The 15,310-nt window shown below is 40.9% G+C and overlaps 1 protein-coding gene across 1 annotated transcript in view; it reads right to left on the bottom strand.

Moving 5' to 3' along the window:
- Positions 1 to 325: 325 nt before the first annotated feature.
- LOC146627999 (mucin-5AC-like) overlaps positions 326 to 15,310 on the bottom strand; it is a 30,594-nt gene continuing 15,609 nt past the window's right edge. Inside the window, exons 22-31 of the mRNA XM_085359411.1 lie at positions 10,409 to 12,097; positions 7,154 to 10,270; positions 6,555 to 6,685; positions 6,031 to 6,199; positions 5,666 to 5,919; positions 5,368 to 5,551; positions 4,831 to 5,029; positions 4,571 to 4,746; positions 3,211 to 3,276; positions 326 to 453 (exon numbers count right to left, since the gene is read on the bottom strand). Of these exons, the coding sequence (XP_085215537.1) occupies positions 326 to 453; positions 3,211 to 3,276; positions 4,571 to 4,746; positions 4,831 to 5,029; positions 5,368 to 5,551; positions 5,666 to 5,919; positions 6,031 to 6,199; positions 6,555 to 6,685; positions 7,154 to 10,270; positions 10,409 to 12,097 (6,113 nt within the window). The remainder of the gene's footprint in view (positions 454 to 3,210; positions 3,277 to 4,570; positions 4,747 to 4,830; positions 5,030 to 5,367; positions 5,552 to 5,665; positions 5,920 to 6,030; positions 6,200 to 6,554; positions 6,686 to 7,153; positions 10,271 to 10,408; positions 12,098 to 15,310) is intronic.

A 15,310-nucleotide genomic window follows, 5' to 3' on the forward strand; every position in this document is an offset into this window, starting at 1 on the left:
ATGTGTTTTCCATCTTTCTTTTCACAATCTTTACAATCATGCTCTTTGCATTCAGCAGCTTTGCAGCCACACTGGTCAACTGAAATGTACTTGTACATTTTTGTGGTGTTATTGGCGCACTTTATCTGCACTTCCTTCTCGCTGGTCTTCATTTCTTGACAGCAGGTGCATGAATGCATCATGCTATTGGCCTTTGCCGAATACCTGTAAATAAAGATAGTTTCAAAAACAAACAACTGTTTAATAAGAAATTATCATAAAAAAACAGCACATGCAGTTTAGCATGAATGAGTAAATAGTTTGTTTCTGCATATTTTCATGAATCTCACATTGAGGAGGATGCTCCACAGGATCCCTCACATGATGTGAGTTCCACTTTCTCAACTGATTTGCAGTCATTTATGTACAGATAGGTGGTGTTGGTGTGGATTTTACAGGGGGAAGGAGGCAGACCTGTGAATGACAGAAAATCACTTGAATGACCGGATTGGTAATTATCATGTTCTGTTTGTTGTTCATGTTTAATAATTTGATCGTCACCTAAAAAAGCTCTTAAGTCTAGAAGCCTTTGTGAATGAAAACATGCTGCTGAAATGATTTGTTTGTGGTTTGCCTGACAGGAAATTTATAAGCATTGGCTTTCTTTCTTGGGGTAACAGAAGAAAATATTTGAGATTTAACAGTTATAAATGATTTATGAAGGCATATATTAATATGAAATTACATTTTCAAAAATATAAAGTAATACTGTGTAATGTGATTTTTTTTAATACTTACAAATTTTGCAGCAACCACTTGCATCTGTTTGCTCAGTTCCCTGAAAAACAGGGAGTTTGTACTGTAAACATTAGCAACTTACACAACTTACTTGTATAAAAAACTGTTGGAAGACCCAATAGCAGGTTGATTCTGTTTAATTAAAAAATTTGGCTTTGCAGTTATTTTAATTTAATGATGCATATTTTTATTTGGATGTAGTTTACATTGACTGTTTTTGGCTTCTGTACATTTTAAATACATTTAAATCAAACTTACAATTTTAGGAATTGTATTTTATAATTATAAAACAAAATCAAAGAAAGGAAGGAAGAAAGAAGGAAACTAACTAATCTTTCAAATGTTCTTTTTTGAGTGTCAATATTTGGCTGTAAGAAACAAAACCTCTGCTTTTAAAGGATTGTACTCACTGGAATGCAGTTGTTGGGATCAAATGGAGGACATGTTGTGTTTTGTACTACAACTACAAATTCATTGTTCACTTTCACGCAGTCATACTTGGTACACTGATCCTTTGACCACCAAGTCTGAGAAGGCTGTGAAGAACAGTAGTCAGTTATTAAGAAGATATTTTTTTTCATATCACAACTCATTAAGTGTTTCAATTATGTTGTACCAACCTTAATAATTACTGGAGAAGAAACGCCTGAGACATTCACAACACAGCTTGTCCTTATACATTTTCCACAACATGACCCAGGCACATCCGTATATTCATAGCCCTATTTTTTTTTTTAAAAAATACAACATTTAATATTGTTTGAAACTTCACCCAGTTAAATCTACATATAGCATGATTAGTAGGCAGCAGTTACAAAATACTTAATAATCATCCTGCAAGTGGTATTTAGCAGATTGTGGTAGCTATTAGATCTGTGATACTCAAATAGTAAAATATTAGAGAAATATTATTTTCCAGAAATATTCTCATTGCTACTTAAGAAGGTTGAGTAGAAGGTTTGCTGAATTGGTAAAAACTATATTTATCAGATATTTAACAAATATTTTATAGATAGACATGTAAAGTCAGAGCATATCACATCAACATAACTATGTGAATAGCTAGCTGTAAAGTGAACAAATGAAAACCCTTTTAAAGATTGATTTCACAAATCAGCAACAGCATTTAGGGCAGCACTTTCCAATATTTAGATCAGGTCTTCAAACATATCAATAATAATACACTACATAAATTACATAAATCTTCACCTGTTTTAAAAACACACTCATCTTAGATTTCAAAAAATAAAGTATGTGAGTAAATGAGCCTGGATGTAAAATGTGAGGTCATTTAAAAACCTTATTTACATATAATTTTAGTGGTTCACATTCAGAATGAATGAAAATACAAAAATTTTCATCAAAAAGTACCTTGTCACAATTTTTTAAACACTGTTTTTCATTACACTTGTAGCTGTTCAGCTCCATTTTGGAATTCTTGGTTTCAGTGCAGAGGCATTGCTCACATAGGCTTTTGTGGAAATTATCACCAGGCTGTGTGTGAAAATAAAAAGTAATGTTTTAACAGTTTTAATAGTAACACATAATATAAATATTGCCTTTAAAGAAACCCTCCAAAATACATATAAATAAATATAAATATTCACTATAATTTTTCCTTACCTTGTACTCGGTATTATTAAAGACACAAACATCTTTGGGCACTAAATAAGACAGTGTTCACAAAAATAATTAGATTAAAGTTTAAGACTTTTCACACACTGAATAAACAACACCTATAAGTTGCACTAACCACAGCTGTAAACAGGGCAGCATTTATCCTTTGGGGTGTTAACCTTCAATTCAAATCCCACGTCACAATGTGGTTGCAATGGACACGTGTTCGTGTTACATTCTGTTGGTGGAAATAGTTCCAGCATTAGTGGATATAAAACAAAACAAACCAGTAAAATCCAGAATGAATTAGAGTATTTTACAGCAGGTGTTTCTGGAAAACATATATTTAAAAAAAATGGAAATAGATCCAGAACATCAATGATATTTAGCAGTAGCTCATCTGGCTCAAAATCAGTTGCAACTCACAGGTTTTTTCCTAAAAAAAACCCCCAACCTTAACCTTGAGCAAAATTAGTCTTATAGACCAAATTGATCATTGTGTGCAAGTTTCAATTCCTCTTTAGGAGGAGCATTGTGATTTGTGGATGGACAGACAGACAGATGAAGGTCCTTCAACTAGATGAGCTAAAAATATCATATTTAAAGGGCAGTTTAGCTCAGTGAGTGAGCAGCTGCCCCCCCCCCAAAAAAAAAATCCTTTTCTAAACCCAGTTAATCTAAGGAGCTGATTATTGCTGTTGTTAAATGATGTTAAACTGTGCCCTAAAATATTATTTTAATTTTTTATTTTGAAGAACTGTTCATATTTGCTTTGATTCATGCAGAAGAGGATACGTGATATCCAAAACAACTTACCACATGTCGGTGTCACACAGCAGTCCACTGTTTTGTTCACCAGCACCTCACCTTCGGTGCACTTTGCTGGATTTTGAGTAGCGCATTTTACATTTTTACAAACCACACTAAAAGTGTTCTTATCGCAAACACATTCCTGACAACCAATCTTCCAGGTTTCACCAAGCTATATGGGTGATGAAAAAGAATTATTTACACAACATCAACAAATACACTGTGAATAATTGAAAATGTATATGTAGAATATCATAGTATTTACCTCTTTAGGTTTGCCATCGGGTCCAGCGCAACCTTAAATCATAAAAACAAGCAGCTCACATGTATACTTACAAAGATTCACATTAGATTTTTCTTTAATATGCAACAGAAAATATGCTTACAAGAGGAGACGCAGACATCAGAGGTTGAACTGAACAAAGTCATTCCCGCTGGGCAGAAGCACCCCTCTCCAAAAGAATTGCAGTTCTTGTTTTGGGGACCTTCTGCATTACATTGCTGAGAGAACTGTTCATTGTATCTAAATAAGAAGTCAGTTAAGAGGTATCATTACTTCAGAAATAGAACAAGAATTTATAATTATATGTCAGTGTAGTACTTTTGTACTGGAGTAGGAGTAGCATCACTTAGTCCCCTTTGGTTCAGGCTGAAATCTGTTACTACAAATAATGACCTGAAATGTCACTAAAACTGATGCATGTTTTTCATCTCATACCACTTTGCATTCAACTTTCAGTTAGTTCAAGACTGATTGTATTTATCCTCCCCAGGGGATGATGTAATCTGTTCTGTTTGTTTCTCTGTCTGTCTGTTTGTTAGCTGTCCAGCATTCAGTTTTTAAGATACGTTTACATTTTGTGTGACGGTAGATACCAATAACAGATTTAATTTGGGTAAAAAAATCCAGTCAATGTGACATCAAATGTGAAAATCAGTAAAAACTTTATATTCTCCACATTTGTTATGGATAATCTTCAAATTTTCCAACAACAAACTAGGCTTTTGGAGACATGAGTACCTAGGTTAGCTGAGCATTTGAGGACATTTTAATATAAAAAAGATGTAAAACATCAAAGTTTTAGTATAGGCCTCACTCGCTGTGGGGAATTGCACTCTTTGAGTGCTCTTATCACACCTGTAACTGTACTTTGTGTTTAGTGTTACTTGGGTGCAGTTATGATAATGTAGTGATTACCTTGCATTGCAAGTTTGAACAACAGTTGGCCCACAAGGCTTGTAGACTTTATTGTCTGGGCATTTATATTCTACAAGAAACAAATATGTATTTAAGATGAAAATGGGTAGAAAACATCTAAAACATTATGATAAAAAAAAAAAACTAAGAAAAAAAGCTCTGTCTTACCACACACTCCTTTAGTAGCTTTCCTCCAGTCTACACAGATAGATGCCTCAGCACACATCAAGTTGTATGCCTCAATACTGCTGCATCCCATTTTAACAGTTGTGTGGCAAACATCAAATTTACAGGCTTCATAAAATGGTTTTACATTTATTACTTTGCGGCATTCCTTGAATACCCTTAAAACACAATGTCAAATAAAGAAGATTACTCCAGTGGTCTCACTGATGGAACTAACATGTGTTTATTTTTTAAATTCGTACTTGCTGTTTAGGATTTCACAAGGTGAGCTGTTGTCGCATTTTGGAGGTGGAGTTGGAGGTGGAGGTAGAGGTGGAGGCCCATTGCAGTATGGCGTATTGTTGACAGATACACGCCAATCATATGCCATGTCAGAGCATGATGGAGAAATCTGACCATTTTTCAGTCTGCAGTCATTTTTTGTGTTATTGTCACAGGTACCTTGTGAAAAGAAATGTTAACATTATACAGATTACAGCCAAACACAGGGACAAACTGACTATCAGCCTGTATATGAGCCTGGCATTCTTTACTAAGCGATACAGTAGCCCATGTTTTAATCATATGGGCTACAAACAGCACCGTCACAAGTTCAATAAAACTGCAACTGTTAATGCAGAAGAGAATGTTATATCAATCACAGATCGTGAAGGAAAATTTGACTTGTAAATATAGGTTTTTAATTAGAACATAGACTTATTTCTAGCATTATTTACTACCATATTATGCTCATTTAACTTTCACAATCAATACTTTAAGACATTCAACTATTAGCTTACCACACTGTCCCTCTGTGTTGCCATAGAAAAGAGTCATTGGTACATCTACGCTGAATAAAAGACCTTTGAACATCACAACTGCTTCAATTTCTGGGATTGTTAACCGCATCTCAATTCCTTGATTTGTGATGGTCATGTCATTATTTGTAAACATAGTAGTGACAAGACCACCGTTGACAGATACCTAAGGAATTTTAGCATTAATTACTATTAGTGAAATATCTCAATGGTGCTGCATAATATTTGAATATATTATAATGTCAGTACTTTTACGACACTTTGTCTAAGTGATACCCACCTTGTTCACAGTCTTTGCTCCTCTCTCCTGTCTCTCCTGTGTGAGAATAACTGTATAGTTTTTGTAATACACAATAAGGGATTTAGGACAGGTCACAGTTCCAGTGGGATTACAGTTTTCATTTTCAATATCAACTTTAAAATTGTGTCGAGGTGTGATCTCTTTAACCAGGACATAAGTGCAATTTTTTTGGAAGCTGTAGTATTGTCCATCAAATGTCACATAATGAGGATCTCCCCAGCCACCACAAACACCTGCAAATATTAGATTGAGATTGCATCAAAACAAAAAATAATTTTTTAATTTATTTACATGTTTAGCAGCTTTGATATGTGGAATTTTAAAAGGGTTTTACTGAAACTTACATTTGCATTCATAGTGGAAACAACAGCCATTTTCATCATAAACTTTAACTGGTGTTTGCCTATTCTCACAAACAATATCTTTTACATTACATTGCACATGTGTTGTAATGTGTTGACCATTTTGACATGTTTCTGTGGTGCAGTTGTTTGAATGCCAGGTTTCACCATTCTGATGAGAGAAAAACAGTGCTTTTAGCAATGAATTACACATGAGTTACATTATATTTTAGCCTAAAAGAGGCATACACACTGATACACACTATAAATCACGTTGGATGTATTAAATTTAACACTTATCTGTATGTCCACAAATGTTGCAGAGACTGTTTACAAAATTAATTTGCTGTAAACTTTCAGTAAGAACTTTCAGTAACACAGAGAAATGCAACCACAGTGGAATTGCTAGCAAAGCTGTTACATTGCATAAAATTATAAATTTGACCTTGTTTCATATTTCAGCCTAAATAACTTAGTAAAGACAGCAGTGGATTTTTTTCTTCACCAACATATTTTAATTCAAATACCTTTCTAGGTGGATTGAGAAAGAAGCAGTCTTGGTTACATGTCTGGGAACGGATTTCAGTACCACATGATGAATTGCAATATGCAGTGTAACACCAGCCTTTTCCATCAGTCCAATTGTACATGACATTACCTATGTGACAATAAGAACTGAGTTAGAGCTAAATAACTAATAATGGATTATAAAATGTACAGTTGTTAACATTGTGAGTTGGCCACACTGGCAACAGAGTTGATTATTAGATTTTCCTGTGGCCACTTCAAGTTTCTGCAAAAAAAGTTAATTATTCCTCAATGGACGTGGATAAAAAAAACTATCTTTTTAAACACTTTATGAAAAAAAGGCAAAATAAGAAACTAAAGTTTAATAACTAAATAATTATTGCATGGACAACAACGAGGAAAGAAGCACAAAACTTACCAGCATAAAATGAATGATCCTGGTATTTACACAGACATTGAGGATTTGTTTTTGGTGTTGTTGTTGTTGTTGTTGTTACCACCACTGAATTTGTAATTATTTTAGGGGTTGTTGTGGAGAATTGTTCTGTGGTTGTTGTTGTGGGAGGTGTTCCTGTGGTTGTTGTTGTGGGAGGTGAACCTGTTGTGGTTGTTGTGGGAGGTGAAAATGTAGTTGTTGTTGTGGGAGGTGTTCCGGTGGTTGTTGTTGTGGGTGGTGTTCCAGTGGTTGTTGTTGTGGGCGGTGAAATTGTAGTTGTTGTTGTGGGAGGTGAAAATGTAGTTGTTGTTGTGGGAGGTGTTGCTGTTGTGGTTGCTGTGGGAGGTGTTCCTGTGGTTGTTGTTGTGGGAGGAGAACCTGTTGTGGTTGTTGTGGGAGGTGAAAATGTAGTTGTTGTTGTCGGAGGTGAAAATGTAGTTGTTGTTGTGGGCGGTGTTCCAGTTGTGGTTGTTGTGGGAGGTGTTCCAGTGGTTGTTGTTGTGGGAGGTGTTCCTGTCGTTGTTGTTGTTGGCGGTGAAATTGTAGTTGTTGTTGTTGTGGGAGGTGAAAATGTAGTTGTTGTTGTGGGAGGTGTTCCTGTTGTGGTTGTTGTGGGCGGTGTTCCTGTAGTTGTTGTTGTGGGAGGTGATACTGTGGTTGTTGTTGTGGGAGGTGTTACTGTTGTGGTTGTTGTTGTGGGTGGTGTTCCAGTGGTTGTTGTTGTGGGAGGTGAAAATGTGGTGGTTGTTGTGGGAGGTGTTCCGGTGGTTGTTGTTGTGGGCGGTGAAATTGTAGTTGTTGTTGTGGGAGGTGAAAATGTAGTTGTTGTTTTGGGAGGTGTTGCTGTTGTGGTTGTTGTGGGAGGTGTTCCTGTGGTTGTTGTTGTGGGAGGTGAACCTGTTGTTGTTGTTGTGGGCGGTGTTCCTGTGGTTGTTGTTGTTGTGGGCGGTGTTCCAGTGGTTGTTGTTGTGGGAGGTGAAAATGTGGTTGTTGTTGGCGGTGTTCCAGTTGTTGTTGTTGTTTCTGTGGTTGTTGTTGTGGGAGGTGAAAATGTAGTTGTTGTTGTGGGCGGTGTTCCTGTGGTGGGTGTGGTTGTGGGTGGTGTTCCTGTGGTGGTTGTTGTTGTGGGCGGTGAAATTGTAGTTGTTGTTGTGGGAGGTGAAAATGTAGTTGTTGTTGTGGGAGGTGTTCCTGTTGTCGTTGTTGTGGGCGGTGTTCCAGTTGTGGTTGTTGTGGGAGGTGTTCTTGTCGTTGTTGTTGTGGGAGGTGAAAATGTAGTTGTTGTTGTTGGAGGTGAAAATGTAGTTGTTGTTGTGGGCGGTGTTCCTGTGGTTGTTGTTGTGGGAGGCGAGCCTGTAGTTGTTGTTGTAGATACAGTGGTTGTTGTGGTAGGCTCACAAGTATAACGGCAACATAAAGCTCGTATTTCATAGTCATTACATTTTGGAGGAAAACCTTGGTCTTTGTTATGACAGATAAGTCCATCTTGTTGGTCACATACTAAAGTTTGACCTAAGTCTTCCAGCGACATATCTGGGAAATCTTTAGCTCTGCATTGTATCTTCAGCGGTTTTTTGCACACACTCAGGTCCAGATCAGTAATGTTAGCGATGGATTCATAATCTCCACCATCTGGAGTACTAGTGGGATAATTCTTATTACTCCAGGATGACCATGTACACTCGTAGTCATTGCAAGGTGTTGTAGTGGTTGTTCCTGTGGTTGTTGTTGTGGGAGGTGTTCCTGTGGTTGTTGTTGTGGGAGGTGAAAATGTAGTTGTTGTTGTGGGAGGTGTTTCTGTTGTGGTTGTTGTGGGCGTTGTTCCAGTGGTTGTTGTTGTGGGAGGTGTTCTTGTGGTGGTTGTTGTGGGAGGCGTCCCTGTTGTTGTTGTTGTGGGAGGCGATCCTGTGGTTGTTGTTGTGGGAGGTGAAAATGTGGTGGTTGTTGTGGGAGGTGTTCCTGTGGTTGTTGTTGTGGGAGGTGTTCCCGTTGTGGTTGTTGTTGACGGTGTTCCAGTTGTGGTTGTTGTGGGAGGTGTCCCTGTTGTTGTTGTTGTTGTGGGAAGTGATCCTGTGGTTGTTGTTGTGGAAGGTGAAAATGTGGTGGTTGTTGTGGGAGGTGTTCCTGTGGTTGTTGTTGTTGTGGGTGGTGTTCCAGTGGTTGTTGTTGTGGGAGGTGTTCCTGTTGTGGTTGTTGTTGGCGGTGTTCCAGTTGTGGTTGTTGTGGGCGGTGTTCCAGTTGTGGTTGTTGTGGGAGGTGTTCCTGTGGTTGTTGTTGTGGGAGGCGAGCCTGTAGTTGTTGTTGTAGATACAGTGGTTGTTGTGGTAGGCTCACAAGTATAATGGCAACATAAAGCTCGTATTTCATAGTCATTACATTTTGGAGGAAAACCTTGGTCTTTGTTATGACAGATAAGTCCATCTTGTTGGTCACATACTAAAGTTTGACCTAAGTCTTCCAGCGACATATCTGGGAAATCTTTAGCTCTGCATTGTATCTTCAGCGGTTTTTTGCACACACTCAGGTCCAGATCAGTAATGTTAGCGATGGATTCATAATCTCCACCATCTGGAGTACTAGTGGGATAATTCTTATTACTCCAGGATGACCATGTACACTCGTAGTCATTGCAAGGTGTTGTAGTGGTTGTTTCTGTGGTTGTTGTTGTGGGAGGTGTTCCTGTGGTTGTTGTTGTGGGAGGTGAAAATGTAGTTGTTGTTGTGGGAGGTGTTCCTGTTGTGGTTGTTGTGGGCGTTGTTCCAGTGGTTGTTGTTGTGGGACGTGTTCTTGTGGTGGTTGTTGTGGGAGGTGTCCCTGTTGTTGTTGTTGTGGGAGGCGATCCTGTGGTTGTTGTTGTGGGAGGTGAAAATGTGGTGGTTGTTGTGGGAGGTGTTCCTGTGGTTGTTGTTGTGGGAGGTGTTCCTGTTATGGTTGTTGTTGGCGGTGTTCCAGTTGTGGTTGTTGTGGGAGGTGTTACTGTCGTTGTTGTTGTTGTGGGCGGTGTAAATGTAGTTGTTGTTGTGGGTGGTGTTCCAGTGGTTGTTGTTGTGGGCGATGAAATTGTAGTTGTTGTTGTGGGAGGTGAAAATGTGGTGGTTGTTGTGGGAGGTGTTCCTGTGGTTGTTGTTGTGGGCGGTGAAATTGTACTTGTTGTTGTGGGAGGTGAAAATGTGGTGGTTGTTGTGGGAGGTGTTCCTGTGGTTGTTGTTGTTGTGGGCGGTGTTCCAGTGGTTGTTGTTGTGGGCGGTGAAATTGTACTTGTTGTTGTGGGATGTGTTCCTGTTGTGGTTGTTGTGGGCGGTGTTCCAGTTGTGGTTGTTGTGGGAGGTGTTCCTGTCGTTGTTGTTGTTGTGGGAGGTGAAAATGTAGTTGTTGTTGTGGGCGGTGTTCCTGTGGTTGTTGTTGTGGGAGGCGAGCCTGTAGTTGTTGTTGTAGATACAGTGGTTGTTGTGGTAGGCTCACAAGTATAACGGCAACATAAAGCTCGTATTTCATAGTCATTACATTTTGGAGGAAAACCTTGGTCTTTGTTATGACAGATAAGTCCATCTTGTTGGTCACATACTAAAGTTTGACCTAAGTCTTCCAGCGACATATCTGGGAAATCTTTAGCTCTGCATTGTATCTTCAGCGGTTTTTTGCACACACTCAGGTCCAGATCAGTAATGTTAGCGATGGATTCATAATCTCCACCATCTGGAGTACTAGTGGGATAATTCTTATTACTCCAGGATGACCATGTACACTCGTAGTCATTGCAAGGTGTTGTAGTGGTTGTTTCTGTGGTTGTTGTTGTGGGAGGTGTTCCTGTGGTTGTTGTTGTGGGAGGTGAAAATGTAGTTGTTGTTGTGGGAGGTGTTTCTGTTGTGGTTGTTGTGGGCGTTGTTCCAGTGGTTGTTGTTGTGGGAGGTGTTCTTGTGGTGGTTGTTGTGGGAGGCGTCCCTGTTGTTGTTGTTGTGGGAGGCGATCCTGTGGTTGTTGTTGTGGGAGGTGAAAATGTGGTGGTTGTTGTGGGAGGTGTTCCCGTTGTGGTTGTTGTTGACGGTGTTCCAGTTGTGGTTGTTGTGGGAGGTGTCCCTGTTGTTGTTGTTGTTGTGGGAAGTGATCCTGTGGTTGTTGTTGTGGAAGGTGAAAATGTGGTGGTTGTTGTGGGAGGTGTTCCTGTGGTTGTTGTTGTTGTGGGTGGTGTTCCAGTGGTTGTTGTTGTGGGAGGTGTTCCTGTTGTGGTTGTTGTTGGCGGTGTTCCAGTTGTGGTTGTTGTGGGCGGTGTTCCAGTTGTGGTTGTTGTGGGAGGTGTTCCTGTGGTTGTTGTTGTGGGAGGCGAGCCTGTAGTTGTTGTTGTAGATACAGTGGTTGTTGTGGTAGGCTCACAAGTATAACGGCAACATAAAGCTCGTATTTCATAGTCATTACATTTTGGAGGAAAACCTTGGTCTTTGTTATGACAGATAAGTCCATCTTGTTGGTCACATACTAAAGTTTGACCTAAGTCTTCCAGCGACATATCTGGGAAATCTTTAGCTCTGCATTGTATCTTCAGCGGTTTTTTGCACACACTCAGGTCCAGATCAGTAATGTTAGCGATGGATTCATAATCTCCACCATCTGGAGTACTAGTGGGATAATTCTTATTACTCCAGGATGACCATGTACACTCGTAGTCATTGCAAGGTGTTGTAGTGGTTGTTTCTGTGGTTGTTGTTGTGGGAGGTGTTCCTGTGGTTGTTGTTGTGGGAGGTGAAAATGTAGTTGTTGTTGTGGGAGGTGTTCCTGTTGTGGTTGTTGTGGGCGTTGTTCCAGTGGTTGTTGTTGTGGGACGTGTTCTTGTGGTGGTTGTTGTGGGAGGTGTCCCTGTTGTTGTTGTTGTGGGAGGCGATCCTGTGGTTGTTGTTGTGGGAGGTGAAAATGTGGTGGTTGTTGTGGGAGGTGTTCCTGTGGTTGTTGTTGTGGGAGGTGTTCCTGTTGTGGTTGTTGTTGGCGGTGTTCCAGTTGTGGTTGTTGTGGGAGGTGTTACTGTCGTTGTTGTTGTTGTGGGCGGTGTAAATGTAGTTGTTGTTGTGGGTGGTGTTCCAGTGGTTGTTGTTGTGGGCGATGAAATTGTAGTTGTTGTTGTGGGAGGTGAAAATGTGGTGGTTGTTGTGGGAGGTGTTCCTGTGGTTGTTGTTGTGGGCGGTGAAATTGTACTTGTTGTTGTGGGAGGTGAAAATGTGGTGGTTGTTGTGGGAGGTGTTCCTGTGGTTGTTGTTGTTGTGGGCGGTGTTCCAGTGGTTGTTGTTGTGGGCGGTGAAATTGTACTTGTTGTTGTGGGATGTGTTCCTGTTGTGGTTGTTGTGGGCGGTGTTCCAGTTGTGGTTGTTGTGGGAGGTGTTCCTGTCGTTGTTGTTGTTGTGGGAGGTGAAAATGTAGTTGTTGTTGTGGGCGGTGTTCCTGTGGTTGTTGTTGTGGGAGGCGAGCCTGTAGTTGTTGTTGTAGATACAGTGGTTGTTGTGGTAGGCTCACAAGTATAACGGCAACATAAAGCTCGTATTTCATAGTCATTACATTTTGGAGGAAAACCTTGGTCTTTGTTATGACAGATAAGTCCATCTTGTTGGTCACATACTAAAGTTTGACCTAAGTCTTCCAGCGACATATCTGGGAAATCTTTAGCTCTGCATTGTATCTTCAGCGGTTTTTTGCACACACTCAGGTCCAGATCAGTAATGTTAGCGATGGATTCATAATCTCCACCATCTGGAGTACTAGTGGGATAATTCTTATTACTCCAGGATGACCATGTACACTCGTAGTCATTGCAAGGTGTTGTAGTGGTTGTTTCTGTGGTTGTTGTTGTGGGAGGTGTTCCTGTGGTTGTTGTTGTGGGAGGTGAAAATGTAGTTGTTGTTGTGGGAGGTGTTTCTGTTGTGGTTGTTGTGGGCGTTGTTCCAGTGGTTGTTGTTGTGGGAGGTGTTCTTGTGGTGGTTGTTGTGGGAGGCGTCCCTGTTGTTGTTGTTGTGGGAGGCGATCCTGTGGTTGTTGTTGTGGGAGGTGAAAATGTGGTGGTTGTTGTGGGAGGTGTTCCCGTTGTGGTTGTTGTTGACGGTGTTCCAGTTGTGGTTGTTGTGGGAGGTGTCCCTGTTGTTGTTGTTGTTGTGGGAAGTGATCCTGTGGTTGTTGTTGTGGGAGGTGAAAATGTGGTGGTTGTTGTGGGAGGTGTTCCTGTGGTTGTTGTTGTTGTGGGTGGTGTTCCAGTGGTTGTTGTTGTGGGAGGTGTTCCTGTTGTGGTTGTTGTTGGCGGTGTTCCAGTTGTGGTTGTTGTGGGCGGTGTTCCAGTTGTGGTTGTTGTGGGAGGTGTTCCTGTGGTTGTTGTTGTGGGAGGCGAGCCTGTAGTTGTTGTTGTGGATACAGTGGTTGTTGTGGTAGGCTCACAAGTATAACGGCAACATAAAGCTCGTATTTCATAGTCATTACATTTTGGAGGAAAACCTTGGTCTTTGTTATGACAGATAAGTCCATCTTGTTGGTCACATACTAAAGTTTGACCTAAGTCTTCCAGCGACATATCTGGGAAATCTTTAGCTCTGCATTGTATCTTCAGCGGTTTTTTGCACACACTCAGGTCCAGATCAGTAATGTTAGCGATGGATTCATAATCTCCACCATCTGGAGTACTACTGGGATAATTCTTATTACTCCAGGATGACCATGTACACTCGTAGTCATTGCAAGGTGTTGTAGTGGTTGTTTCTGTGGTTGTTGTTGTGGGAGGTGTTCCTGTGGTTGTTGTTGTGGGAGGTGAAAATGTAGTTGTTGTTGTGGGAGGTGTTCCTGTTGTGGTTGTTGTGGGCGTTGTTCCAGTGGTGGTTGTTGTGGGAGGTGTTCCTGTGGTTGTTGTTGTTGTGGGTGGTGTTCCAGTGGTTGTTGTTGTGGGAGGTGAAAATGTGGTTGTTGTTGGCGGTGTTCCAGTTGTTGTTGTTGTGGGCGGTGTTCCAGTGGTTGTTGTTGTGGGCGGTGAAATTGTAGTTGTTGTTGTGGGAGATGAAAATGTAGTTGTTGTTGTCGGCGGTGTTCCAGTGGTTGTTGTTGTGGGCGGTGAAATTGTAGTTGTTTTTGTGGGAGGTGAAAATGTGGTGGTTGTTGTGGGAAGTGTTCCTGTGGTTGTTGTTGTGGGAGGTGTTCCTGTGGTTGTTGTTGTTTTGGGCGGTGTTCCAGTGGTTGTTGTTGTGGGCGGTGAAATTGTACTTGTTGTTGTGGAAGGTGTTCCTGTTGTGGTTGTTGTGGGCGGTGTTCCAGTTGTGGTTGTTGTGAGAGGTGTTCCTGTCGTTGTTGTTGTGGGAGGTGAAAATGTAGTTGTTGTTGTTGGAGGTGAAAATGTAGTTGTTGTTGTGGGCGGTGTTCCTGTGGTTGTTGTTGTGGGAGGCGAGCCTGTAGTTGTTGTTGTGGATACAGTGGTTGTTGTGGTTGGCTCACAAGTATAACGGCAACATAAAGCTCGTATTTCATAGTCATTACATTTTGGAGGAAAACCTTGGTCTTTGTTATGACAGATAAGTCCATCTTGTTGGTCACATACTAAAGTTTGACCTAAGTCTTCGAGCGACATATCTGGGAAATCTTTAGCTCTGCATTGTATCTTCAGCGGTTTTTTGCACACACTCAGGTCCAGATCAGTAATGTTAGCGATGGATTCATAATCTCCACCATCTGGAGTACTACTGGGATAATTCTTATTACTCCAGGGTGACCATGTACACTCGTAGTCATTGCAAGGTGTTGTAGTGGTTGTTTCTGTGGTTGTTGTTGTGGGAGGTGTTCCTGTGGTTGTTGTTGTGGGAGGTGAAAATGTAGTTGTTGTGGTGGGAGGTGTTCCTGTTGTGGTTGTTGTGGGCGTTGTTCCAGTGGTTGTTGTTGTGGGAGGTGTTCTTGTGGTGGTTGTTGTGGGAGGTGTCCCTGTTGTTGTTGTTGTGGGAGGCGATCCTGTGGTTGTTGTTGTGGGAGGTGAAAATGTGGTGGTTGTTGTGTGAGGTGTTCCTGTGGTTGTTGTTGTTGTGGGCGGTGTTCCAGTGGTTGCTGTTGTGGGAGTTGTTCCTGTTGTGGTTGTTGTGGGCGGTGAAATTGTAGTTGTTGTTGTGGGAGGTGAAAATGTGGTGGTTGTTGTGGGAGGTGTTCCTGCGGTTGTTGTTGTTGTGGGAGGTGTTCCAGTGGTTGTTGTTGTGGGCGGTGAAATTGTACTTGTTGTTGTGGGCGGTGTTCCAGTTGTGGTTGTTGTGGGAGGTGTTCTTGTCGTTGTTGTTGTGGGAGGTGAAAATGTAGTTGTTGTTGTTGGAGGTGAAAATGTAG

The sequence above is a fragment of the Diplotaxodon limnothrissa genome, linkage group LG7 (genome assembly GCF_057381915.1).
Source record: "Diplotaxodon limnothrissa isolate DT_005_m linkage group LG7, D_limnothrissa_male_GT1.1, whole genome shotgun sequence".
Taxonomy (NCBI): domain Eukaryota; kingdom Metazoa; phylum Chordata; class Actinopteri; order Cichliformes; family Cichlidae; genus Diplotaxodon; species Diplotaxodon limnothrissa.